Source organism: Equus asinus, chromosome 29 (assembly GCF_041296235.1).
Source record: "Equus asinus isolate D_3611 breed Donkey chromosome 29, EquAss-T2T_v2, whole genome shotgun sequence".
In the NCBI taxonomy this organism is placed as follows: domain Eukaryota; kingdom Metazoa; phylum Chordata; class Mammalia; order Perissodactyla; family Equidae; genus Equus; species Equus asinus.
In genome coordinates, this window is record NC_091818.1 from 32569995 (window position 1) to 32597335 (window position 27341).

Genomic DNA, 27341 nt, shown 5'->3' on the forward strand with positions numbered 1-27341 from the left:
TGGCTTTTGTGTTTCCAAACATTCAACTGAAGTTTTGCATTTTGAATTATTTTGTAGAATGACAAACATTTACATAAGGTAGGATGAAACAATGAATTCTTAAAAGATGACATCAAATAATACAAAGAAGAAAGGCTAGTAAGCATAAATTTTCACTTTGTGGACTTCCTTGTCGTCACATTCCCTCTGTTTGTTGTAGTAATAGAAAGTATTGTCCCTTCTCTGAAGTTTCTTCACATATCCTGTCTCTGGCCACCGATCTATCTGCACATATCAAAAAGCAGAATACAAACTTTGAAATGCCAGTTTTATACAATATTTTACTATCAAATAGTTAAAAGTACAACTCATGTCAAAAAATCCAATGTAAGGGCCTGGCCCCATGGCCAAGTGGTTAAAGTTCCATGCACTCCACTTCGGTGGCCTGGGTTCATGGGTTTGGATCCCGGGGGTGGACCTACTCCACTCACTGGCTATGCTGTGGAGGTGCCCCACATACAGAGTAGGGGAAGATTGGCATGGATATTAGCTCAGTGCTGGTCTTCCTCAAGCAAAAAAAAAAAGAGGAAGATTGGTAATGGATGTTAGCTCAGGGCGAATCTTCCTCAGGAGAAAAATATTAAATTTAAAAATACTGGAGCTCTTAGACACACAAACACACACACACACGAGACACATCAGAAGTTACAACCTTATACTGCAGAATAACTAGTTCAGTGCTTCTCTCTAGACCCCAATTTCTAGATTGAAATTTCTACTCAGTAGCCCAGTTAAAACATTCAAAATTATCTAAACTTTATTTTTCTTATGTTTACAAATGATCTCAAACATTATTGCTTCCTAATTTCTAAAAGTAATTCCCCAGGAGGAAATTAGGGCTACGCCCTGGCCCCATTCTGAAAGCCCCTCCTGCTGATTATTGACGCTATAGCAGTGACTAAAGGAAGCATCTAGACTGGAGAAAGCTAAAGGTACATGTGTATCTCCTCATGTCCATAGTTCAAGTTTACCTTGAAACTCAATTTTAATAGACATTCGAGGTCATGAATATAGTCCTCAGCAATCTTTTCTCACCTTCTCTCTACCAGTCTTTCTTGAATGTCATATTAATTTGCTTACTTTATGGTTTGGCTCGATCTAGTTTGGACATTTTTCTCCCCTTCCTTGCTGAATTCATGTTATGCCTTCTTGGTCAAGTCAATGCACTTCTCTTGTTGTTAGATAAGTTCCTTCTGGATTGTCTGAGATGTACCCTATCATCGTCAAAAACCCATTATTCAGGTTTCACGGTCTAGAAAATCAAATCCTGTTCTTCAACACCATCTATACAAGCGGCGCTGGGCTTCTCACACTTCCCACTTATAAATCACAGCTCTCAAGTGGAATAGGAAAACCCCATGAAGACAAAGGAACGCACATCCTTTATTTTCTAACAACTCATTTTCATTTTCTTCTCTTGTCTCATTTATTTAGGAATTAGCAAAAAGAGATAGCAGCGTATCTGATAAGCCTTGCCAGGCTTTCCTGCACACACATTATAGAAAAGAGTAATGCTTCCTATCGCTTCAGTCGAGCCAACCTTTTGTTGCTTCCATTGCCCTCTGCAGAGAAAGGAAGGTGTCCTCAAGATGCCGTTACAGCGCTCTTCCTTTGGGAGCCAGCAGCAGGTTCTCTTTCATTTACTAGGGCCCCGAAAACCATCTCTTTCAGTGGAGAAACAGTACAACTGCTGCTGCTTCAGAACACCCACAGCCCCTTTATATGGGATGAGCCTCCAAACAGCTATATTGGTTCTGTGTTCCTCAATCTCTAGGCATTTTCCTTTGATACCTCTTTGCTATTTCATAATTTTTTCTTCTTGGCTTTTTAGTCCATTGCTCCCATTCAATCTAGGAAACTTCATTCCTTAGTGTATGGTGGAGTGGAATGATAATGGTCCTCATATCCAGTTCTCAGTAGGGAGGGAGATGGGCATGCCCTAATAGCGCTCATGAGGGTGAGTGCCGCTCAAGCCATGCAGACCACCGGATGCTGGTAAGAGACATGCCCATCAAGCAAGCTTTCAGTTACCATCCTATCCATCCTTTAAGGCCCACTGCAAATGCCTCTGGGAGCATAAAGGCTTTTTGGAGAATTGTCCTCATACGGAAGCAATTTTTGTCTTCCTCTAAGTTCCTGTACTTTTTTTTTTAAGGTACATATCTGTGGACTTGTATAAGATTTATTTTTCTTTTCATTATAAATCTTCTATTCCAAGAACATAAGCATAATAAAAGCTATCATTCATTAAACACTGTTCATTGACTCAATAAATTATTATTGAGCACTATGACAATGTCAGGCACTTCACACACACGATTTCATTTCATTCCTGTGACCATTTTCTACAGCAGGCACTGTCATTGCCATTTTACAGCTGAGCTCAGTGAAGTTCAGATCCTTGTTCAGGATTACCCAGCTAATGAGAGGGAAAGCCAGGATGCAAATCCTGGACAGACTAATTCCAAATCCTGTACTCTTCCCACGGGTCCTCTCAATTTCTTGAGGTCAGGCACTCACTTACTGAGATTTTTATCCCCTAACGTGCTTGGCCCAGAAATTTGCACGTGGTAAATACCCCAAAATTTATACTGAATGCAAAACCTTTCCATAATTGCCAAGTCATACAGTGAACACTCATACGTTTGATCTTCCCTATGCCACACACACACACATACACCTCTCAGTTGTTTATTGGGACTTCCTCTTTAAGGATGTTGTGTTCTCTTAAATCTGATTTCATCTCAGTGACAACAGTGTTGAACATGGGTGTGTAGATGCAACATGGAGATGCCTATATAATCACATTGCCTATATGATCCCAGATCTTATGCATCTTTTAGGGGCATCTCAATCGTAATGCAAGGTATGAAGCTTATTTTTGAACAGCACTAAAACTGCTAATGGTTGTGTTTTATGTGTTTAAAAGCCATAGATGATACAGCAATGAAGACTACCTTTTGGTAATGGGGACAGAGTAAAATGTTAGTAGATGTTAGAAGATGAATATATGAAAATCACAGTCATCAAATCTTCATTTGATCGGTATTTTTAACTTCATTCTTCACCAACCATGATAATATCTGTTAAATTAATGTCCATTAAGTTCAAGTGTTTATTACATTTTAGCTCTGTATTGCCTCCATGCTGTGGTGGCGGCTCACACAGAAGAACTTAGAAGTGTCTACAACTAGACTATGCAACTATATATTGGAGTATAGGGATGGAGGAAAAAAAGGAAGATTGGCAACAGATATTAGCTGAGGGTGAATCTTTCCCAGCAGAAAAAAAAAAAAAAAGATTCATTTAACACAGCCCAGTTGCTCAACAAAAGCTGGATAGTTCTTAATGTTTCCATGCTGAGCCACCATCTCTTCCTCTAGTCTGCCTGAAAATCACTCTTGTGGGCCTCAGTCTCCTATCAATAAAATGAGAAAGCTGGAGTAGAATTCCCTTCACTTATTCTCTGGTCCTTTTTTTTAAGTTCTTTTCACCATCTAACTCATTTTGAGTTCAGCTTTGTAGAGGCATAAATCTTACCATAGAAACTTGTTTCACTTGTTTATATTCAATTTCATCCCGATATCCTGCTTGTTGAAATCTGTACAGATTTTCTATCTCTTCTGACCATTTTTTGGCACGACTTATTGATTTTGGTTTCACATCAGAACTAGCCATGGCTACAGAAGTCTTTTTACCAGTTATTTCTGAAAGATGTTAAAATAACATTAATCGATAACATGACAGTGGTAATTTTGTAAGTCCTTTTAAGAATAAACAATACTAACATTTTTAAAAATTAGAGAGTCGAGGATCCCATTAAATACATTAAATTTTAAACATTCAATTCCAAGATTGGGAAGGATTCATGCTCTATTTTGGAGATAAAATAAATCCTGAAAGATACATAGAGAACTGCTTACTTCTTCATCAAGTAAAATTGCATTCAGACTCATGGAGTCATGTCCTAAATACTGTATACTAAATCTGGCATTCCCAGCAATAGTTTACACCTCTCTGAAATCACACTCTTACTTTTAACTGCTCAATAGATTGCCAAAATGTCCCAACACCATGCCATTTGAGTATATTCAAAACTGCATCTCCCCGCCCATCAAGGGACGAATGGATAAAGAAGATGTGGTATATATACACAATGGAATACTACTCAGCCATGAGAAATGATGAAATCTGGCCATTTGTGACAACATGGATGGACCTTGAGGATATTATGCAAAGTGAAATAAGTCAGAGGGAGAAAGTCAAATACTGTATGATCTCACTTATAAATAGAAGATAAAAACAACAACACACAATCACATAGAGGCAGACATTAGATGGGTGGTTACCAGAGGGGGAAGGGGAGGGAGTAGGGCAAAAGGAGTCTTTGGGTGGTGAACATGATGTAATCCACACAGGAATTGAAATATGATGATCTACACGTGAAATTTATATAATGTTATAAACCAATGTTATCACAGTGGAAAAAAAAAACTGTATCCCTCCCCCCCCCCCCAAAAAAGGGATGTAAGATCAGTCTTCTCAATCTCCTCCCCTTCTTCTTCCTGGGAAACAACAGTTTCTTCTTTTTCCTTTTCTTGACCGCTTGGAGACATCCCAGTCACTGCAGTCCATTTACTCAGATCTCTGTGGCCCTGCTCTTGTGACAGCCCAGTGTGGGAAGACAGACTAACACAGAGTCCATGAAAGCTGTTTGGCTGTCATGATACTAAGATCACTGATTTTAAAACAATGTAGAAGGTCACCAATAGTCTTTGAAATGCAAATATTCAACTCTAGTTTATGTAATTGTCTATTCACCAAACTTCTATAGCCATTTTATTAAAGACATAATCTTGTACTTGTTTTCTCAGCTGCAGCTTATTTTATTACCAAAATCTATTAGTCACTCAACTGAAATAAACTGCCTAGGATTTTCACCACGATTCCTTGAAATCATTCTTCCATTAAAATATATTTCTATTGGCTGAAATACATTAAAGTCAGACCTTATAAAGCAGATCCTGTAAATGCATTCATATTTTTTGAATTTTTTCAATTACAATGACAAATACTCATTATGTTGGAAAGACAACAAATACATTAAAGCACACAAAAAAAGGCAAAATAATCACACCAATTAGAAATATCCATCCTTAACATCAGGTGAATATCATCTCAGATATTTGATGTTAGAAGGATAAACTTAAAAAGTTTTATAAAAAGGAGTGTTACAATAAATGCTTTTACAAGTAATAGCTTTAGCTTTACTTGGATTTAACAGGTAGAAAAACAGGAAATAAAATTGACAGAATTGCTGAATTTCAGATAAATTTTCTTCAATATGAAAGCTGTAGCCTAAAAGTTCCCTCAATGGTTCATAAAAGAAGATAATGAATGGGGCCAGCCAGTGGCTTAACAGCTAAGTTTGTACACGCCGCTTCGGCAGCCTGGGGTCCATGGGTCTGGATCCAGGTTCAGACCCACACACCACTCATCAAGCCATGCGTGGCAGTGTCCTACATACAAAATAGAGGAAGACTGGCACAGATGTTAGCTCAGGGACAATCTTCCTCAAGCAAAAAGAGGAAGATTGGCAACAGATGTTAGCTCAGGGCAAATCTTCCTCACCAAAAAAAAAAGATAATGAAGACTGTTACGAGGCTAAGAGTCATTTGTTTGAACTCCATGTATAAACCACACACGAGAACTGATGGACTCTTTTCTATGAAAAATAAAGTAATTGGTCTTATGCTTCCTCCTACCTCCTCTAGATTTTTGTTACATTACTTATTTAACATTCTAAAGGTTAGGCATTTACATTCTACTCTGAAACCATAATTTTCAGCGGTTTGGACTTAGCTCCAGATTTAATTGAATTAAAATGAAGTTATTTGAGGCATACAGTTCACTCTGATGAAAGGAGCAACTACCCAAGGGGATATATCATTAGTATTTGCATTTTTTCCAATGTTCATACCAACGTGTATATTGACTAAACCAAAGAAAATTAAAGTATTGTTAATATCTGACTTTTTAAAAACTTGATCCTTATTTATTAATTTAGGTTTAGGCTCATGTTGTATTATAAGGCAATACACTGTGATGTTATTGCATGTGCTGTATGTATTGTTATTGTATGAATTTGTTATTGTATTGTAAAATTTGGAATACCTGACAAAACAATAAGTAAGCCATATTTCAGTGAAATCGTTCAGTTCCATTCATTTTCATGGGAAGTCCGTTCCCATACAATATACTAGAATTGACCAAAAAGTGAGTTGGACATATGTGGTACAGCCTGATAATTCATTAACATATATAATTATATATAATATATATATTCCATAGAAAAAATGACACTAAGAAACATGAAAGGAAAAAAGTGCAAATTCACTATATTAAAAATACTTCCAAATTAGTCATGTTTTTATGAATTTAGTAAATTGATGAATTTCATGAATTTGGTGGCTGTATTACTTATGTTGCTTTTATAGATGAAGCACATTTAAAGTACATCTAAAAGTAGTGCTACAATTCTAATTTTTGTTTTACCCAAGCCTTCTGCTTTAGGCTTGGCTTTTTGATACATAATAAAATACTTTTATTTATTCATCTTCATTCAAAAAGTATTTTCCTGAATGTCATGCATGTAATCTTTTGTCACTTTCAAACAAAAACAATCTTGTCAACTATACATATGAAAATAATATAATTAATAGAAGAGCAGAAAATATGCTACATTCAGTTGAATTACTGGGGAAACCGCCATTTTCTTGGAAGAAATACACATCTTCTGAACGTATCAGGCATTTCAAAACTTCGTTTTCTCAAAACAGAAAAAGGGAACATGCATGCATTTTCACCGAAATAGGAACCCCAGTGGCTGCTCTAACTATGCCATACAGTGGCAGTGCAAATTTCTTTTTTTTTTTTTGTCTCATAACTAACTTTCTACTTATCAAAAACAGAATGAAACTAAAATTAGGAAAGATCAAATTTCATTGGCTCTGGGAAATTGAGTGGTAATATTAATTCTGCTAATAACATTCAGCACTTTGAAATTCAGTGGTTTCTTTACTGATAGTTATGGCAAAAATAGTTCACATAAAATACATTCGATCTCTATAATACTAAGCTGTTTCTGCAGAAACAGGAAATGGCAATGCCTGACTTTCTCACTGTGCAAAAATCGAATTTTATTAAACAGTATTAGGGTTTCTATGGGTATTTAAAAACCCACCAATATCAAATCCTTAACAATCTAAAGTTCTAATCTCATGGTAGCAGCCTTTGAGGTAGCCAGCTATCTCAAACTCCCTTCTGTGCAGACTCTTTTCAGCTCCTTTTCGCTCTGAAAAGTGCTTTTCACTTTTAGACGTCTTAAAACCCCGACAGCTTTAGTATCCTTAATCTTCCATTCCTTTCCCCATTTTTTCTGTTCCTAGACACAGCAGGCTATGGCAGAGAAGCCCTTTAAGCATGTAACCTTGCTAAAGTCAATTAACATCCCGGGGCCTCAGTTTCCTGAACTGCAAAAACGTCTCATTAGGACGGTCCCTAGAGTCCTCACACTTCCCAAAGTTCTTGGATGTTCAGTAGAAAAACAAAATTGGCTCCCAAAATACACCCTTGTGATGCATGGTCCAGGTGTGCGAACCTGCATCTGTGCAGCACAGACCACTCCTTTGGGGCGCCCACGGCTGACTGACGTGCCTACTCCGGCCCCTCAAACGTTTTTTCTGCCAGAAATCACCACTCGTGTCTGTGAGGTAAAATCTGCCTAGAGAAGGCCGAGATGGAGAAAGTATTCCAAAAACTGGGCATCAAGGGCCCATCTGCGCGAGAACTCTGAAAGGAGACCCCAGAATCGCAGCCTCTAAAGTCGAAGGGGGCGCGGGGCGGCCCAGAAACTACTGGAGAATCAGACTCCGAAACTGAAGAGGGACCAAGAAAAGACCCTGCCTGGAAAGGATGAAGGAAACAGCACAGAAGCAGGCAGGACGACTCGCCGAGACGGCGAGCGAGCACCTGAGCGGAAGGGGCGGGGCCAGGACTTCCGGGGCGGGGTCGGGGGGGCGCTTCAGCGGCTCGGCTGCTCGTCCGGAGTCCGTCTTCCTGCGGTCCTCCTGGCTCAGCTGACCCGGAGAGGCCGGGGCGCCCCGCCCGGGAGCTGGCAGGAGAGCGCGGCGGTTCTCTGTTCTCCACTCGGGATCCGTCGGCTGGGCAGCGACAGGCCAACCGTCGCGGCTTCCGCGACCCTCGCGTCTCCTAGCAACGCGTGGCGGCGCCCCGCTCACTCAGGCCCCGCCCCCTGCGAATGCGCTTTTCTGCGCACGCGCCAGGGTTGGGCAGGATGTGGCGGGTACAGTATGGCGAGTCCAAGTTGATCCCTGGTTGGGAGGGATCCTTGAAAGGCTCATCCCTAAGCAGAGGTGGAGAGCGAAGTGCTTTATTTGCTGCTGCTTCAGTCGTAGACGGAATTCCCTAAAAAGGCAGATCAGAGAACCGAGACCATTGGCGATTCTGGTCCCAGATAGTAACTACCTAACTGTCCCACCCTCCTCCTCATTTTATTGGGATTAAAGGAACCAATCCATAGGGTTGAGCATAGTGCCCGGACAATTAGTAAATTTACAGTAAACGACTTCTACAGCTTAATTTTTTCTATCATTACTTCATTATTATATATAAAATATTGACGTGACAACTCTCAAATTCATTTCCTCAGTCCAGATCTCTCTCTCAACTCAACCCAACATCCACTTGGTTGTCCCAAACGATTCCTTCCAAACGCCCTCACTGCCCTAACCTGCGCCTTCACAGCCTATCCCTTTCAGTTGATGGCCCCTAGAGTCCATTCTTTCTCTTACCTTCCAGATCCATCCATCAGCAAAACCTGTTGACTTTACTGCTTCCGCTCAAGTCCAGGCCACCATCATTTCCCCCCTCTGGGTATTGCAATAGCCGCCAACAGGTCCCTCATCTCCCATAGTCTGTTCTCAACACAACGATCAGTGAGATCCGTTTATAACAGTCAGATTGTCACTCCTCTGCTTAGAATCCTGCAATGGCTCTCCATCTTAGAGAGTAAAAACCAGTGTCTTTACAAGGCCAACAAAGCCCTACAAGATATGGCACAACCCCTCCTTCCTTGCCCTGTAGCCCCAGATCCCACTTCTGCAGCCACACTGGCCTCCTGCCCATTTCTTGACTAGCTCCCACATTGAGGCCTTATTTATAGCTGCTCCCTCTGCCGGGAATGGTCTTCCTCCAGTTTTCCCTTTGGCTAACTTCCTCATCTTCACTTCTTTGTTAATATCTCAGCTCACTCATCCCCATCCCTCTATGTTGCTCTTCCATCGTGGAGTCTATCCGCCTAACTATGTTCTAGTGTTTCTTTTTCCAATAGCACATATTGCCTTCCAATGTACTATTTAAATAGCTTATTTCTTAATTTTGCTTGTCTTCTGCAGGAATGTAATTCCCATGAAGATAGATCTTATTAACTAAATTCCTAGAAAAGTGCCTACTATTCAACAGCAGGTTGCACCAACAGTGTTAACAGAATATCAATATATATCAAATAAATGTGGTTTGCCACCATCACAGCCAATGCCAGTATGATGCTGTGGAAGTAGTATAGCACAGTGGCTAGGAGCATGGCGTCTAAGGCATGACCTTGGATTTGAATCTGGGTTCTATTACTTCCTAGCAACATGATCTTGTACATGTTACTTAATCACAGTTTCCTTAATTGTAAAATGAAGACAAAAACTGTACCTATCCGATAGAGTTGTTGTGAGGATGAAATGATAAAAATGAGCCACTTAGCACAGTATCTGGAACTATGTAAATGATAGATAGTATTATTTCCACTAGAACGTGCACTCCATTACCACATGGGTTTTTCTTTGCCTTGCTCACTGCTGTATCTTTAGTGTCTAGAATGGTGTCTGGTACATAGCAGATGGTCAGGGACAGTTTGTTGAGTGAATAAGTGAATTCTCACCATCACATTTCCTGGAGTATTGTGGCAGCTTTCTACCCAGACTCCTTGCCCCAGACTGCTTGAGTGTTCTTTTTAAATTTGAACCCAGCGGTTCTCAGAGTTTAGGATCTATCTGAATGCCCTGGAGGGTGTGCTAAGACAGACTGCTGCGCCCCACATCCAGAACTTCTGATTCAGGAGCTCTGGCCTGGGGTAGAGAATTTTCGTTTCTAACAAGATCCCAGATACTGTGGGTGATGCTCTTCCAGGGTCCACACGTTGCGGAATACTGTTTGCAAAGAGTTCCTGGACCCAAATCCAACATGGGAGGAAGGAGAGCCATTCCGGGACTGTGAGCAGAGGAGTGACATAATCTGATGTCTTTTAAACCGATCACACTTAAAATTGTTAACCCTTAGTGGTAAGGACAGTACCTTGTTTTTATTTTAAAAACTTAAGACAATGCCTGTTGTATATTTTACACTGCTTTTTGTTATGGGTTGAATTGTGTCCTCCCCAGCGCGACACAGTGTTGTGTCAGGGTTTCCTGCAGGAGCCACCCTCTTCGCGCTAGCTACACCCTTGATCCCACGCGGCTGCCTCAGCCCTGAGCACAACGGCGGCCCCACGCCAGCTCAGCTCGCGAGTTTAAACCCCTAGGTCGCGGGTGGCGGGAACTAACCAGATGCTCCTTAGCACCGCCCCCTGGCTGCAGGGCTCCTCTGATTGGACGCGGCTGCCTCCGGGCGGCCAATGGTACGGCGGCGGCGTGTTCCCGGAAGTGGCGGCTAGGTCAGGGCCACCTCGGCTTCCGAGGCTGGCTTGGGGTCCAGTCAGCTGGGGTTGGCCGGCGCTATGAGTTCCTTCGAGGGACAGATGGCCGAGTATCCCACCATCTCCATCGATCGCTTCGACAGGGAGAACCTGAGGGCCCGTGCCTACTTCCTGTCGCACTGCCACAAGGGTGAGTGAGCTGCGCGCCGCCCTCCCCGGGGCCGGGGGCTGCGGGTCCTGGCCACGCGCGGAGGTCGCCCAGGGGGCCTGAGCGAGGGTGCGCGCTTCGGAGTCCGGGGGAGAGACCAGCCGCTGCGCCTTGTCCCGGCCTGGCTCTCCAGCCTCTCTGAGGCGTTACAGATTTCTTGATCTGTACGGGGACATAGCAACTGCCAGTTGCGCACCGACCCACGCGGATTTGATCAGGTGCAACTATTCCGTTCTTTTGGAAGCTCTTCCTATTGGAAGCGGCCAATAGTCAGAGGTTGACGAGGATTACTTAATCTTCTTCCACATCCTCGCTACCGTGTTGTAAAGAAATTTCAGAGGAAATTCTGCCGTGCTCCCAAACATTTATCTGCAATCGCGCGCGCACACACACACTCGCTCACTCAAATCAAACATCCCATCTGTAAGCTCGACGAAGTGCAAGCTCTCCCTCCTTTTAGATGTTCTGTCCACTTGCAAAATGAAAGGTTCGTTTTAGTCTGGAGGCAGGATGTGGCTTACCTTATAACAGCCAGGTCAGGCAACCAGAATCCTAAAATTTCACAGCTGAACACGGTTAGGGATTAAGCCAGAAGTGTCCCCCCTAATGATAGGGTCTGCAGGCTTGATGCTCCCGGCTGAGGCTGGAGTGTCTCTCAAACGTTTCAGCCAGTCTCCAGTGCTGGAGTACCACTAATTTCACAGCCATTGTCCATTTTTAACATCTCTTATGCTAAGTCGTCACTAACTTTAGCAATGAAAACTTCAAATATCATTATGCTAATCAACACAGCCTAATTGGCGTTGATCAGAGATGAAGATAAACTGAAGCTCTCTAGTAGCTGCCTCTTGGAGTGCTGGCTTCCAGAAAAACTTGAGTACGATGTTCCCCACTACTCTTTTGGGGAGTGAATCAGAGTGTAACAAACATACCACATACCCATCACATGTTCTAATTTTAAAGTAAATTACAGATATCAAAACCCTGCCCTTCCTCCCAGGGCTGCTGTGAAGACCAGTGTTGCCTTGTGTTTGGAATCAATCACTTTAACCTAGTGTAAGTTGTTGAAGTTTCTGCTTTTGGGAAATGCCTCTCTTTTCTTGCTCAAAGCTGCCAGTTCTCTCTCTAGTGAGGAGAATCTGGACCTTCCCTCTCTGTTTGTTAAATAGCCCAGGGAGCCTCTTGGAGGGTTTTCCTGCCTATTCTGGAGAATAACCTTTTTGTCTTTGTTTTGGTTTTCGTTATGAATCTGCTGCTGGAGGAGCATGCACCTGTTTTGACTTTCTGTGTTGAGTCTCACTCGAGTTTCCGAACTCAAAACGTGATAGCCACGATTAAAGAGTGGCTGAAGGCTTGCCCTTCGTGTCTAGGAGTAGTGAGTGTGGGGGAAGGATTCATCTAAAGGAATTTGTGGAATCTTCATCATTAATTCATACATTAAGCAAGAGATGACTTCCTACTACCAAGCAGATGATAATAACTTGTTTTCTAATCACATGTGGGTCCGTTTACTCAACCTGGACATAAATTCATCAAGGGCGAGAACCGAACTTCTGCTTTCGGTGGTTTCTCACATTGCCATCTGGTGGTTTTTAGCCTTTCTGAGAAACAGACTCAGTGCTATGAACTGAATCGTGTCCTCCCATATCTTGAAATTCTAACCCCCAATGTGGCTGTATTTGGAGATAAGGCTTTTAGGAGGTAATAAAGGGTAAATGAGGGTGGGTCCTAATTCGATAGGATTGGTGGCCTTATAAGAAGAGGAAGGGAGATCTCTCTCTCTCCACACACACACCGAGGAAAGGCCATGTGAGTGCATGGTAATAAGGTGGCTGTCTGCAAGCCAGGAAGAAGGTCTTTCCGGAAACTGACCCTGGCACCTTGATCTTGAACTTTAGCCTGAATAACTGTGAGAAATAAACTTGTTGTTTAAGCCACTGAGTCTAAGGCATTTTGTTATACCTGAGATGACTAAAACAGAATATCTGACATAATCCATAGTCTCTTTTGCTAGAAAAAGTTCACATAAACAAAGGCTTGTCAATTTTGTTTATCTTTTCAAAGAACCAGCTCTTAATTTCACCCATCTTCTCTATTGTCTTTTTAGTCTATATTTCAGTTATTTTTGCTTTAATCTTTGTTATTTCCTTCCTTCTACTAATCTAGGGCTTCATTAGTTCTTTTTCTAGTGCCTTGGGGTATAAAGTTAGGTTGTTGGAGACTTTTTGTTTCTCAAAGTAGGCATTTATTGCTATGACCTTCCATCTTAGAACTGCCTTTGTTGCATCCTACCAATTTTGGTATGTTATATTTCCATTTTTGTTTGTCTCAATGTATTTTTTTAATTTCTCTTTTGATTTCTTCTTTGACCCATTGGTTGTTCAGTAGCATGTTGTTTATCTCCACATATTTGTGAATTTTCCAGTTTTCTTTGTGTAATGAATTTCTAGTTTCATACCATTGTGGTTGGAAAAGATGCTTGATATGATTTCAGTCCTCTTAAATTTATTAAGACTTGTTTTGTGGCCTAGAGTACGGTCTATACTGGAAAATGTTCCCTGTGCACTTGAGAAGAATGTGTATTCTGTTGCTTTTGGATGGAATGTTCTGTATATGTCTGTTAAGCACATCCGGTCTAACATGTCATTTAAGGGCAATGTTTCCTTATTGATTTTTCTGCTTGTATGATCTTTCTATTGATGTAAGTAGGGTATTAAATCCCCCTACTATTATTGTATTACTGTCTGTTTCTCCCTTTACATCTGTTAATATTTGCTTTATATATTTAGGTGTTCCTCTGTTGGGTGCATAAATATTGACAAACGTTATTATATCCTTTTGTTGGTTTGATCCCTTTATCATTAGGTAATACTCATCTTTGTTTCTTATTACAGTCTTTGTTTTAAATTCTGTTTTCTCTGATGTAAATATAGCGATTTCAGTTTTCTTCTGGTTTCCAAACTTAGAACTGGTTTGACTTAACCAAAGAATTTAGACCTGTTTGGTTATTTAAGTCTTTGCATGCTAAAGATTCAGAATATATTAGAATGCACTATGTATTTACTGTACTATTTTTTTTTTTTGAAGAAAGTTAGCCGTAAGCTAACTACTGCCAATCCTCCTCTTTTTGCTGAGGAAGACTGGCCCTGAGCTAACACCCATGCCCATCTTCCTCTACTTTATATGTGGGACGCCTACCACAGCATAGCTTTTGCCAAGCGGTGCCATGTCCACACCTGGGATCTGAACCAGTGAACCCCGCGCTGTCGAGAAGCGGAACGTGCGAACTTAACCGCTGTGCCACCAGGCCAGCCCCTTTAATGTACTATTTTGTTTAAATTTTACCTTTCCTTCATTGTTGTCTTTGTGTGTCTGTTTATTTGGAGGGCTGTAGAGCAAGCCTCTGTAGGTAGTAATAACCCATCTTTCAATCTAGGCATCACAGTAGGCTGAGAAGATAATGAAACTCTTCTTATTCTGGCCTAATCCCGAATGATTTCCGAGAGCATTCCATGGAAGTGAACTTGAATTTTCAGAGAGATTGTTTTAAGAATGGAATTGAATGGGTTGTAAGAGTATGGCCTGAAGGTGGTTAGAGGGAAATGAAAGATGAGAGTGAAGGAAGGTGCTGGAAGCAGTTCCAAATGAGACCCTGGTCACTCATTCTTCTGTGGCTTCTCAGAGTGACTTAGACTCTGCCCTAAGATGTAGGGGATCATTCGCCTTTACTTGGCTTCTGGTGGCTGAGAGATGCTCACCCTTTAGTGGTACCTGTCCTGTTTTCAGATGCACTCTTCACTTGCATTGGAGAGTCCATAGCACATATGAATCATTTCTCTTATCAAAGTGAACCTCGCATACATTTTCTCTTGAAAAAAGAGGCTTAAAAAGAACAAACAACTCAGTTTCCTTGGGCCAAGGAATCTTCTGAAAAAATAATGTGTTTATGATTTTTGATTGTTTTATTTTTAGATCACATGAAAGGATTAAGAGCCCCTACTTTGAAAAGACGGTTGGAGTGCAGGTAATTTGTTTTGCTGCTTATTTGTGTTTTCTTAAGTAAACATTTTAATTGAGCTATAATGTCTATGCAGAAAAGTACATACATCATAAGGGAACAATCTGATGACCTTTTACAAGTGAACACATCTGTGAAGCCTCTGCCCAGATCAAGAAATAGAAGAGTGCCAATATCCCAGAACAGAACCCTGACCCTCCCCCAAGGGTACCCTCCATTCTGACTTTTGTCATCATGGTTTAGCTCTGGCTGTTTTTGAACTTTATATAAATAGAGTCATACCAAATAGACTCTTCTATTTGTTTTATTTCACTTAACATTATATATGAATGGTTCATCCATGCGATTGGGTGCAGCAATAGCTTGTTTATTTTCATTTCTGTAAGTGTGTTTGTGAAAATGGTTGTTCCATTATAAAGAGTCATATAATGTTGTTTATCTTTTCTTGAAGCTGAACAATTGCATTCTTTTCCTGCAGCCATTGCCTAAATCCAAATTCCAAATTCTCAGGATATATATTTGGAAAGGACCTTATTGACTTTTTGACTTTTGAATTGATCTATGTCTGGCTTCTCTCCTAAGTGATATCAATAGTCTGTATTCCTTTTTTTTTTTTTTAGTAAGATTAGCCCTGAGCTAACATCTGCTTCCAATCCTCTTTTTGCTGAGGAAGACTGGCCCTGAGCTAACATCCATGCCCATCTTCCTCTACTTGATATGTGGGACGCCTGCCACAGCATGGCTTGCCAAGTGGTGCCATGTCCGCACCCGGGATCTGAACCGGCAAACCCCGGGCTGCTGAAGTGGAACGTGTGAACTTAACTGCTGTACCACTGGCCGGCCCCAATAGTCTGTATTCTTGATAATGATAGTTAATATTTATTAAGTATATACATGTATATGCCAGGCACTACATATTTATTAGTTCAGCAGTTTCTTTGAGTGCCTATGATGAGTCAAACACTGTCCTGATGTTGAAGATAGAGTAGTGAGCAACACAGATGAAAACCCTCTCTTCTTGGAGCTGATGTTCTCTTTAGAGCCTCTTGATAATCTTTTGAATAGATACTATTATTATTTCTATTTTACAGATGAGGAAACTGAGGAACCAGAGAGGTTAAATTAGTTGCCCAAGGTCACGCAGCCAGTAAGTGGCAGGACCAGGATTTCAACCAGGTCTGTCTGATTTTAGAACCTGTGGATTAGTTATCTATATTGCTGCGTAACAAGTTACCCCAAAACTTAGTGACTTAAAACAACTAATCATGTGTTCTCTTTCTCAGTTTCTGTGGGTCAGGAATTCTGAGGGGGCACAATGGGGACGTCTGGTCTCTGCCCGAATGAATGTCGTATGGGGGCTGACATTATCTGAAGGCTCACTCATTCAATGACTGACTCCTGAGTTGAGAAGACTCAAGTAGCTGGGGTTCCTTGGGCCTCTCCGTCTCTAAAAATGTCTCTTCAGCGTGGTGTTTTCAGGCTAGCTGGACTTTTTAAATGGAGACCCAGGGCTTAAAAAGTATACATCCTAAGAGAGAGTTAGCAGGTGGCCATATTGCCCAGAGACCTAGCCTTGAAAGGCCTGCAACGTTACTTCTATCACATTCTGCTGGTTAAGGTAACGAAGATCTGCCCGGGTCCAAGGGGAGGTTCAAACAGACTCTTCCTGTCGATAAAGGAATCTCTGTGTCCATTCTGTAAGAAGAGTGTGTATAGATGGGATATATTTTAGTATGACTATCTTTGGAAAATACAGGCAGCCATAGACTATGTTCCTAACTGCTAAGCTATACTGTTGAATTTTTAAAGTTTATTATGAAATTGATTTTTGGGCACTAAAAACCAGAATAGATTTATATGAAATAAAACGTAGAAGTCTTCTGTCTCCCGCACCTCCTTTCATTCTCCAGAGGTAGCTTAATGTTTGGTCTTGTTTTTCCAGACATACCTGATCCTGTACCAACACGCATCTTTCATGTAAGAATGGTGAGGGATACCCTCCTTAGGAGGTCAGAGGACACAATGTTTTCTCTCACCTTTCCCATCATCCTTTACTCTCTCAATGGGACTGAGACAGTCATTGGGGTGGCATGTTGGGAATGACTGTAACCCTTTTTGTGCCAGCCCAGTTTCTGAATAGCTTGGGATAACTGATATGTGATGAAACGTATTTCCTGACCCCCCAGATGGCATGTTGGATTGCACTGAAACCGCTTCGTTTTCTGTCTTTTCCTTTCAGCTTGAAGGTTTACTTATACTGTTCACCGGTTACTAAAGAGTTGTTGTTAACCAGCCCGAAGTACAGATTTTGGGAGAAACGGATTGTAAGTTTTATCTTTTGAATGACACTAATTCTGTTTTTCAAGTAGGAAATATTTTTTGAGGTGGATTGAACAAAGTATTAGAGTTAGTCAAAGCCTGGTTCCAAACACACTGTATTTATCCACATTAATTACAATGTTGATATTCAGTCTTTTGTAACTCAACCGTTTAGAAGAGGTTGACATCTTATTGTTGTTGACGTTGTTGTTGATTTGTCTTTCCGGTCCCTCAGCTGTTTGATCTAGCTTCTCAGTTTTGTGTTATCTCATTGAGTTTGTTGCTAAGTTGCATTTTAATACTTTAAAGTGTAAAAGATTCATTAGCATAATTGATGAATCCTTTTACTTAGGTCATGGGATAGGTTAGGAAAAGTAAACATCTGGGTTATAACAAGAACGGGATAACCAGAATAAAGACAGGATGTATAACTTTGCTTTCCGGCAGAATAAAATGGGTCTATGCAACAGAAGGTAGATTGTAAGGGGAGAAAAGCAAGCATGGTATGTAGAAAATGCAAAGATGGCAGAAAAAGTTCTAGGATAACAGTAATTACTATAAATATGAATGGAGTTAATTCAACTCTTGATCAAAAGACAAATTCGCAATTTAGGTTAAAAAAATAAGAAAGATCCACAAGTTGTAGTCCACAGGAAACAAGTAAAACAAAAGGATAAATGCAGGTTGAAATGGAAAGAAAAACAGGAGGAGATATACTGGACAATTAGAAGCTAAAAAGACCAGAGTGGCAATTTTTATATCCTACAAAATAGAATTGAAGGCAAAAAAAAATTTCCAAGTTTCTAAGAGGATGTTATTTATTGTTAAAAGGAACAATGGATCAAGAAGATACAAACAAATATGGAATTAACAAAATAGCCTCAAGCTGGATAAAGTAGTAAGTGATCACCCAGTGCTTGATGAGGGAAAGAACCACAATCAAATTAGGGTTTGTTATATGGATTAAACCTTAGGTGATTGTGGGAGCTGGTGGAGAAGTCTGAACAGGTGTTATCGAGTCTGCTTGTTTGATGTTTGACTGCTAACAGCTTTCGACTCCCACCTCCTTCTTCCCGTTGCCCCACTTGTGGGCAAGCTGACACTCCTCCCTTGTCACCGACTGTGAAGTTCGAACCACACAAGCCCCAGGCCACTCCATAACCACAATAAAAACTAGGGCCACTCCCTCCTACTCTCTCTCAGGTTGTAAGAGTCACTTGCCCCCAGCCTGGTACTGCCCTCTCTCCCTAGAAAGTCCCGTGATGTGAGTAATGCCGTGTTTTCATACCCTCTTGATGCGTTCATGGCATCTTCAGTCTCGACCTCCACCTTATCAGTTGGAGTGGGGTCCATTTCTCTTCCGCAGAGGGCCACAACAGCAAGGCTGTAACCTGGGCCTTGGTATTAGGCTTGAAGTTGCTGTGGGTCAGCCTGGCCAGCAGTCGGAAAGGAAAGCTGAGAAAGAGATGGAGAAGAGCAGAGACAGGCTGGAATCTACAAGGACAAACTGGAACCCGTGTCTGTTTCTCAATCTTCCCAGCCTTGGTAATGCTGCCACCCGTTTTGCCACTGAGTCACACAGCCGGCCCAGGACTCCAGAAGGTGAAGGAGGACGTGCAGCAGAAGATGCAGTTGCTGCAGTCCTGCCCCTGCCCTGTGTCACTGAGTTAAGCCAGCAGATCAACAATGTACACGAGCCGTTAGAATTTCTGGTGCCCTTCAGAGCGTTAAAAAATGGCTCCTGGTTCACGTCTGCCTTCCAAATGTCACTCTGATGTTTCTTGTGGCCAACCCTAACCTGGAAGGATACATGGAGAGGACTTCCAGGATTGTCCCAGCTCAGCTCAGTTGTTGTAGTAAGAGCCCTTCTCACAATCTAAGGGGGAAAAAGGCAACTCAACAGCTGTAGCTGGAGAGCTTACCACACCACTCCCAGGAACTGGAAGATGAAGGAGGTAGGAAATAAATGAAGATGAAGATTTGAATGACATAATTGATAAATGTGCGCTAAGAGAAATACAGAGCTTTAAACCCAACAGAGAAAACTAGATCTTAGGTTGAATGTGGAACATTTACAAAAATTGACTGTGTACTATGTCACAAAAGAAGTTTTAAGAAATTCTTGTGATCCGTTTTCTGACCATAATGCAATGATGTTGGAAATCAGAAATAAAAGGAGAGCTAAAGTCATCCTTTGCATATGGGAACTGAATGCATACAAGAAACAACACTTAGGTTAAAGAGGAAGTTATCAAGAAAAACATACAGTACTTAGAACTGATGGGCAGTGAAAACATGACATGTCAAAATGTGTGGCATACAGCTGAAGTAGTACTTGAAGGGAAATTGATAGCATTAACTACACTTCTTAGAAAACGAAGACTAGAATTAAATGGAATAGATTTTCAACTCAATGAGAAGGAAAAGGAGATCTAAGCATATGTGAAAGAAGGAGATAATGAAGATAAAAGAACCAATTCGTGATATAAGGACTCACACCTGCCACAGAAAATGAAAGGGAGGCATAACAAAACTAAAACAGGACTTTAGAGGAACAGAGAGAAATTTCTGCCAAGATCAATTAAAAAAAAGGAGATGCACATAAAAATACAGAATGACAAAAAGTAAAATAACTGTTAATAACAGGCAGTACATTTTGAAAAAAAATTAATATGGTAGTTCTGGAAAAGTAGGAAAATACCAAATTGAGCAAGAAAAGGGGAAAACTTGAATAAATCAGTAACCATCAAAGAAATTAAGACAATTTTCAAAGATCCCTTCTTCAATAAAGCCCCAGGCCCAGATGGTTTTACACGTGCCTTTTGCCAGATATTCAAAGAACAAATAATCACTGTGCTGGATGAGCTCTTGTAGGATATAAGAAAAAGATAAGCTGCTCAACCCGCCTGGCAAAATAGATAATGATAGCACGCGGGGAAAAAAGGCCATTTCATATGTGAACACGTGCGAACATCTTGATGTAAGAGCTAACTGAATCTAACAGTATTAAAAAATAATGCATCATGAATACAATCTCTTTATTCCAAAGATGCAAGGATGGTTCCACACCTGAACTTCAGTCCCTGTAAGTTTTATGACATCAGTGGACTAAAAAGATGAAAAATTATGTTCCTTCTTTGGTCAGCTACTTATCGAATGGCTGTCTGTGCTAGCTGCTGTCTTAGTGAAGCATGCGAGCCCACCGTGGAGCCCTCTGCCGCAGCTCGAATCTGTGAATTAAGCCAACATGTCGCGGACTCATCCAGACTGTGTCCTGCAACAGAAAACCTAAACACGTGGAGCACAGGACTGCATGTTACACAAAGAGTCAAGTTCAAAGGGAGACGGGGAGGCGCAGGGAGGAAAACTGAGTTCATGGCAGTCGAGTTGCCGTGTCCAAGAATATACAAGGTTCTAAGGCCTTTAATTCACATTGCCACGTCAGCCTCAAGAAAGGTGTTATTTTAGCTTTATCGTGTTTTCAAGCAGTTAAACAGTTTCTTATAGTGAAATCGGAAATTGTCACCCAGAAGTCTGAACCGTCTTCTCTTAGTCCGCTTTCTGTGTTTGAGCTGTGAAGGCATGTAAAGCCGTGACAGACTGAAAGTATATAATGCGATGTATACATGATCTCTTATTTTATTTTAATAGATATCAATTGAAATCGAAACTCCTACCCAGATACCTTTAGTCGATGAAGCATCAGGCGAGGTAACTAAATATTAACTAGCGTGTTTTTTAAATTATCATTTAGTGCTAAAATGATTGTTTATTTGTCTCCTTGACTTTGAATGCTACTTAATCATAAATAAAAATTATAGTAATTGAGTGAGTTTGTAGGGGGAAAAAACCACTTGTGACCTGTTTATTTTCTATCTCTGAAGGATCGGGTATGACTTCTGTCAGAATTGCTCCTCTTTAATATCACGTGCCAATGATGCAACTCCAAATCTTGATATTATTACCACGCAATGTTGTTGTCACATTTATTAAGTTTATTATAATGTTCAGGGTATAAAACGGTGCTTGATAATTTTGCAGCAAATTTATGCATATGGTGATTCTTTTTCTGAATTATTTTCATTTTCAAGAAAAAGATAACTGTCCACATGGATCCAATTTATTTTTTGTCCTTAAATTTAGAAGCAGGTACTTTTGTGTTGTGAATGTATTGTTTTCATAGAAAGTGGGATTATGGACACACCCATTATTTTTTTAACCTCAAATTGTACCTAGGGCTAGGAGGTGTTTTCCTATTTTATGGCAAACCTAGTTAATATTTGTTCCATAGCCCGATCGTCACCTGCTTTGTTGACATATTTAGCTCTGAAGGATGTCCTGTGTTGTGTAACTGATCAGACAGGTGACTTTTCCCATTTCCTCTTTGGGGAAGATCAGGCATTTGAAGTACCCTTCAACAAATTATTGTCCAAGGGGACACTGCCGAGCCAGGTTAGGATGGGTTAAAAGGTGGGAAAAAAAGGATGACCTGCTCCTTCCTAAGTGCCATCCTGCACTCAGCTAACACTTTTTGGCATCTGCTCTAATTGCCTCGCTGCCTGGTCACCTATGTTGGTGAAAGGCATTCTCAAAATTGGGCAACAGGCAGCTGTCCTTGGGCACAATCTTGCTGTCCCACTCTCATCTTTTATGTTTTTTCGTGTGCACTGTGACTTTTGTGCTGTGTGCCCAGCTTCAGCCATTGGGATCCCCCCTCCCCCCCATTTTAAGGGGCCTTTGAAGGAGTTCCCATTATTGAGTATCGAGCTGGTGTATCTGGAACTCTGCCCCATAATTCCTCCAGGCTGTGCCCTCAGAGGACAGTCTGATGTGCAGTATGGTGTCTTGAGTGCAGGCTACATAAGGCTTTTTTTTTTAAATAACAACTTTATTGAGATATAATTCACATACCATACAATTTACTCCATTTAAAGTATACAATTCAATGGCTTTTAGTATATTCACAGAGTTGTGTATCCATCACCACAATCAATTTTAGACCATTTTCATCACCCAAAAAGAAAGCCTGTACCCATTAAGCAGTCACTCTCTATTCCTCCTCCCACCAGCTCCTGGCAACTGCTGTTCTCGAAGTCTGTGGATTTGCCTGTTCTGGACATTTCATATAAATAGAATTGTACAACATGTGGTCTTTTGTGACTGATTCTTTTCACTTAGCATAATGCTTTCAAGGTTTATCCATGTTGTAGCATCTATCAATATTTCATTTCTTTTTATGGCCAAATAATATTCCATTGTACGGATATACTGCATTGTGTTTATTCATTCATCAGTTGATAGGTATTTGGGCTGTTTCTTCTCTGGCTAGTGTGAGTAACACTGCCGTGAACATTCGTGTCTAAGTTTTTGTGTGGACGTAAGAGTGGAATTACTGGTCTTATTGTAACTCCATGTTTAACCGTTTGTTTTGTGGGCGAGGTTTCCAGTTGTTTCTGGGGTTTGGAGCATGAGGAAATGAGGAGAAAAGGCATCCCACATTCTTGAGAAGTACTACATATGTTTTATTAAGGAGGGCTTGATTTAGCTGGGTCCTAATGATTATTTCTATTTTATTGTTTTTTCTTTATTTTCTTTTTAGAAGGAAGAGATTGTTGTCACTCTCTTACCAGCTGGTCATTGCCCAGGATCAGTTATGTAAGGGGGCTCATCTCTTTTGCCATTTTATTATATGTAGCTATGTATTATAATTGTAGAAATACATTTTTAGGGTCTAGAAAATAATACATATAGGGGGATTTGATTATTTTTTACTGCAGTTTCTTTAATCTTTGTTTCCACATTGAACTTGGGAGATTGAGGTGAAGGTCAATTTGAAAGGTGGCTTTTGGGGCCGGCCCAGTGGTGCAGCAGTTAAGTGCGCACGTTCCGCTTCTTGGCGGCCCAGGGTGCGCCGGCTCCCATCCCGGGTGCCGACATGGCACCACTTGGCAAAAGCCATGCTGTGGTAGGCGTCCCACATATAAAGTAGAGGAAGATGGGTATGGATGTTAGCTCTAGGCCAGTCTTCCTCAGCAAAAAGGAGGAGGATTGGCAGTAGTTAGCTCTGGGCTAATCTTCCTCAAAAAAAAAAAAAAGGTGGCTTTCTTAGAATGGAAGTCTTCCATAGCTGTTCTCCATTGGCTTTGCATTTTTCTATGATGTGGATTTCTCTCTCCATGAGCAGGAGTAATCTCAGTGTATGGTGGAGAGCGCTAACATATTTCAGGGGACATCTCTTGCAAGTCAGTAGTATCTCCATTGTGTTATTTTTTCCTACCCCAGGGGAGAGGTGGCAGCTGAGTAGCTGGTGTGGTTTAAAGCTCCTGAAATTCCGTAGAACTCTCTGTCAGAGTGGCTATGTTGGGCAGGAAACACTTGCTATGGATTTAGTATATATTTGCTTTGTTAGGTTTTGTATGAGACTTAGAAGTCACTGAGATCTATTTCCTTTTCAGGTTTTTATTTCAGGGCAATAACGGAACCGTCTTGTACACAGGAGACTTCAGATTGGCAAAAGGAGAAGCTGCCAGAATGGAGCTTCTGCACTCTGGGGGCAGGTACCCGGCTTTATATAATTCTCAAATTGAGAATGCATCATTTTAAAAGTTTTATTGCTCCCCCCCAATACAAAGCTTTGTTTCCATTAGAAATCAAACTTGATTGTAATGTTTGTAACGGTAAAGCAAACTTTTCTTCTTGAAACGGGTGATGGTAACATTCTGGAGGCTGATTGCTCAAAATTCACTGAACTGTATGTGCAAAATCTGTGTATTTTATTGTATGGAAAGCATTTCCCAACAAAGTCAATGTAACACAAAAAATTCCAAATGGAGTGGAACAGCCTGTGAAATAGCTGTTTAAACTTTATACATATTTTATTTCACATTCGATGATTAGCACTGATTTTTGTTTTGTTTTGTTTTTCAGAGTGAAGGACATCCAAAGTGTGTACTTAGATACGACTTTCTGCGATCCGAAATTTTATCAAATTCCTAGTCGGGTACGCCTCCCTGGAGAAAGGGGGTGATCATATGGGCATGGCCATATTCTAGTCGGAAGTTTATAGGAGAACAGATCAGATCCTAATTGTCCCATTGGCATTAGTATCTGTGAATGTTGGGAATGGAAAGGACAAGTGATGTTCTTAAAAGTGTTAAATACCCTTTCAAAATCCCGCCCAGGAGGAGTGTCTGAGCGGAATAGTGGAGCTCGTCCGCAGCTGGATCACCCGGAGCCCGTACCATGTCGTGTGGCTGAACTGCAAAGCCGCTTACGGGTATGAGTATCTATTCACCAACCTTAGTGAAGAATTTGGAGTCCAGGTACGGTGACGGCTCTTTCCTTCCACCCTCCCAACTTCTCCTTTCCTCACCCTCCCCACCCCCCAAAACCGAAAGCAGTAACAGACAGAGGCCCCCTATCCAAACATGTGTGTAGCACAGGTTGGTGGCCCCTCTGAGGTCATGGCATCTTTGTTTATTCACTTCCTCGTGGGAGAAATGGACAGTGGCCCAAATGGCTTAAGGAGAGCCCTTGGGTGAAATGTCCCACAGAGGAAGGATTTTTTCAAAACTGTGGGTTGTGAAATGTATTTAGTGATTGTGACCAGCATTGAAAATAAATTTAAGCTAGAAAATATCTGAGCGTGTTGCTTGCAGTCAGAATGATTGCGTTATATGAAAATTTCTGTTGGGACTCAAGCACACACGTATACATATGTGTATGTATATGGGTACTGACTTGCTGTGGAAAATTTATTTCTTACTGTGGGTCATGGTCAAAAGTGTGAGGCACTGAGCCTCCACAGTGGGTCCATATCAGATCGTGCTGGGAGGGAGTTTTCACCTGCCCTTCCAGCTGGTTCAGTGCTGGCCCCTCAGGACCCTGAGCAGCACAGCCCAGAGTGTGCGTGAGTGGCTGACACGGAGCGTGTGGCTTCTGCTCCTTTCCCCTAAGAGAAGATGGATTTTTGGTAACAACTCTGAACAAAATGAAGTGCTGGAACTAATTTGACATTTAAGTTCTACTTCGTTTTGTATCTTTTCATGTAGATCCCCCTGCTAACAAACTGGAGCCAAGAATTTAATTCTATACAATGTAGTTTAGTAAAATAAAAAAGATCTAGTTTTTCAGTGTTAGGAATTTAGAAAATTTCTCCCACCCTCCCTCCTGAAGTCTTTACTTCCTAAGTCTTCCTTTCCTTAATTTCTTCCTGCCTTAAGTCCTTCTCTCCAAATTTCTTGGTGTAAAGTTGCCGATTCTCCATTTTGAAAAGGATTCACTTTCATTCTGAGATCGTCTTTCCTACGTTTTTTGGTGTAAAATGGCCTTTTAAATTAAATCATAGTGCTAACAGGCTGTGTATGCACATGGACACACACTTTTCTATACTTTCCACTATTTTTTTTTCTTCTCTTGGAAAAAGACAAAGGTAGCAACCACTTATCAGTCCCAAATTTGTCTTGTAAATTTTAATGGTGTGTGAAATCGAAAAGACCGGAAGCTCCTGGCCTGGAGGCCGTGCAGGAGGACACCAGGGCCGGGAGGGTTTCGGGGATGGCGGGAGAGCAGGTCTGCCAGTCACCCTGGAGCGAGCCCTGTCTTCACTCTCTTAATCCCTTTGTAAGGGAGACGAGTAATTTTAGATCAGGAATTTAAAACAGGAGAGCAGTGAGATTTTTGACTAAAGGACCTCAGAGATGATCTCTGGCAACTTTTTCAGGCTTTCTTATTTTTGTGAGGAGGAAAGTTTCTATCTCTCTCTATCCATCTCAGAATTTACCCCTTTTTATCTCCTTCTTAGGTCAGAAAAGCAAATTCATTGTTGCTTCTTGTCAGTCGTTAGTAAATGGGTTGTGAGTGGAACAGGTTGCAAGATACGTAAACTATTACAATCGGATTCTTTTTAACACCTGTCTTGGTGTTAATTACCACCGCAATTTGACATTATTTTAATCCGTTTTGTGATTCAGACTTCAAAATGAGAATACTTCTGTTTTGTGCCATTTCATAATCCTAACATCAATTTAGGTACTTGTGATTTACTTTGAGGTACCCAGAAGAGAAGCTTCAAGTAAAACTGACACACTGGTTCTAACTCTTCAAAATGTGTTAGCCTTAAAATTCTAAGGCTTTTTTTGTTTTTCTCCATCTGACCTCCCCCTTTTAATCCAATAGAGGTGTGTGGTAAGGGGGATCTGGTCTCCTTCCTAGTCCAGCTGCCCCTCTACCAGCCGCCTTATATGGCATGTTGTGTGAACGTCTTCAAGACTCAGTCATTCTTGATTGTCTTCATCTTCTGTGTTGACCGCTATATACCCAATATTTAGAATAAAGCTTGACATATGGTAGGTGCACAATAAATATTAACTGAATGATTCTTGATGGACTGAATGATGGTATTAACGTGATCCAGTGAAATCTACCAAGTGAATATCCAAAATTTTTTATTACCACCAGCAGCAGGCAGTGACGCTGGCTGGTGGGAATATGATCTGCGTCCTTTGCCTGTTGACATCCTGGCAGAATACTGATGTGCATTGAAATAGCCAAACACTAGGTTTCAAGAAAGAAGACAAAGTTAGTTCACTGACTGGGTGGTTTGCCCCTGCATAATTACGCTTGAACAATTTTTTTATAGGAAATACAATTCAAATAATATACTTATACATGTTATTTTCCTCAGGTTCATGTGGACAAACTCGACATGTTTAGAAACATGCCTGACATTCTTCGTCATCTCACGACAGACCGTCGCAGCCAGATCCATGCGTGTCGGCATCCAAAGGTACCTAGTTCATTGTTGTTCTTCCTGTTTGTGTGATCCATGAAAAACAGAATTTTAGGTCCAGAAGGAACCTCAGAAATGCCAGTTTCTAGGTTCTTTTTACAAATGTAAAAACTAAGACTGAGAGCCTAAGGTCATGCAACTCTACGTTGCTGTATCCATTACCGTAAATTTCATGCTTATTAAATAGACTCCGATACTCATA

At 41.0% G+C, this 27341-nt stretch overlaps 2 protein-coding genes across 8 annotated transcripts in view; one reads left to right on the plus strand and one right to left on the minus strand.

The window, feature by feature from the left end:
* On the minus strand, positions 1-8188 carry MEIG1 (meiosis/spermiogenesis associated 1). The gene is made up of 3 exons (XM_014855949.3): positions 8071-8188; positions 3580-3746; positions 1-264 (listed from the first exon to the last, which is right to left on the minus strand). Exons 2-3 carry the CDS (start codon positions 3715-3717, stop codon positions 136-138), a joined length of 267 nt encoding a protein of 88 aa, XP_014711435.1. The 5' UTR covers positions 3718-3746; positions 8071-8188; the 3' UTR covers positions 1-135.
* A 2600-nt stretch (positions 8189-10788) lies between these two features.
* The window catches only part of DCLRE1C (DNA cross-link repair 1C), a 35853-nt gene continuing 19300 nt past the window's right edge, over positions 10789-27341 (plus strand). The window contains exons 1-9 of one of the 7 annotated variants that reach the window (XM_014855917.3): positions 10789-10994; positions 14985-15036; positions 17270-17354; positions 21001-21060; positions 22949-23004; positions 23805-23906; positions 24277-24349; positions 24531-24671; positions 27035-27136. In XM_014855917.3, the coding sequence (XP_014711403.2) occupies positions 10886-10994; positions 14985-15036; positions 17270-17354; positions 21001-21060; positions 22949-23004; positions 23805-23906; positions 24277-24349; positions 24531-24671; positions 27035-27136 (780 nt within the window). In that variant the 5' untranslated portion in view covers positions 10789-10885. Of the gene's footprint in view, positions 10995-14984; positions 15037-16116; positions 16207-16892; positions 17008-17214; positions 17355-21000; positions 21061-22948; positions 23005-23804; positions 23907-24276; positions 24350-24530; positions 24672-27034; positions 27137-27341 lie in introns of those variants that run through there. The other 6 variants (XM_044761982.2, XM_044761980.2, XM_044761983.2 and 3 more) reach the window with 6 other exon arrangements.

Coding starts and splice junctions, on each gene's coding strand:
- MEIG1 (XM_014855949.3), bottom strand. CDS start 3,717: ATGGCTAGTTCTGATGTGAAACCAAAATCAATAAGTCGTGCCAAAAAA. Junction 265..3,579: donor AAGTGAAACAAGTTTCTATG/GTAAGATTTATG, acceptor TGATATGTGCAG/ATAGATCGGTGGCCAGAGAC.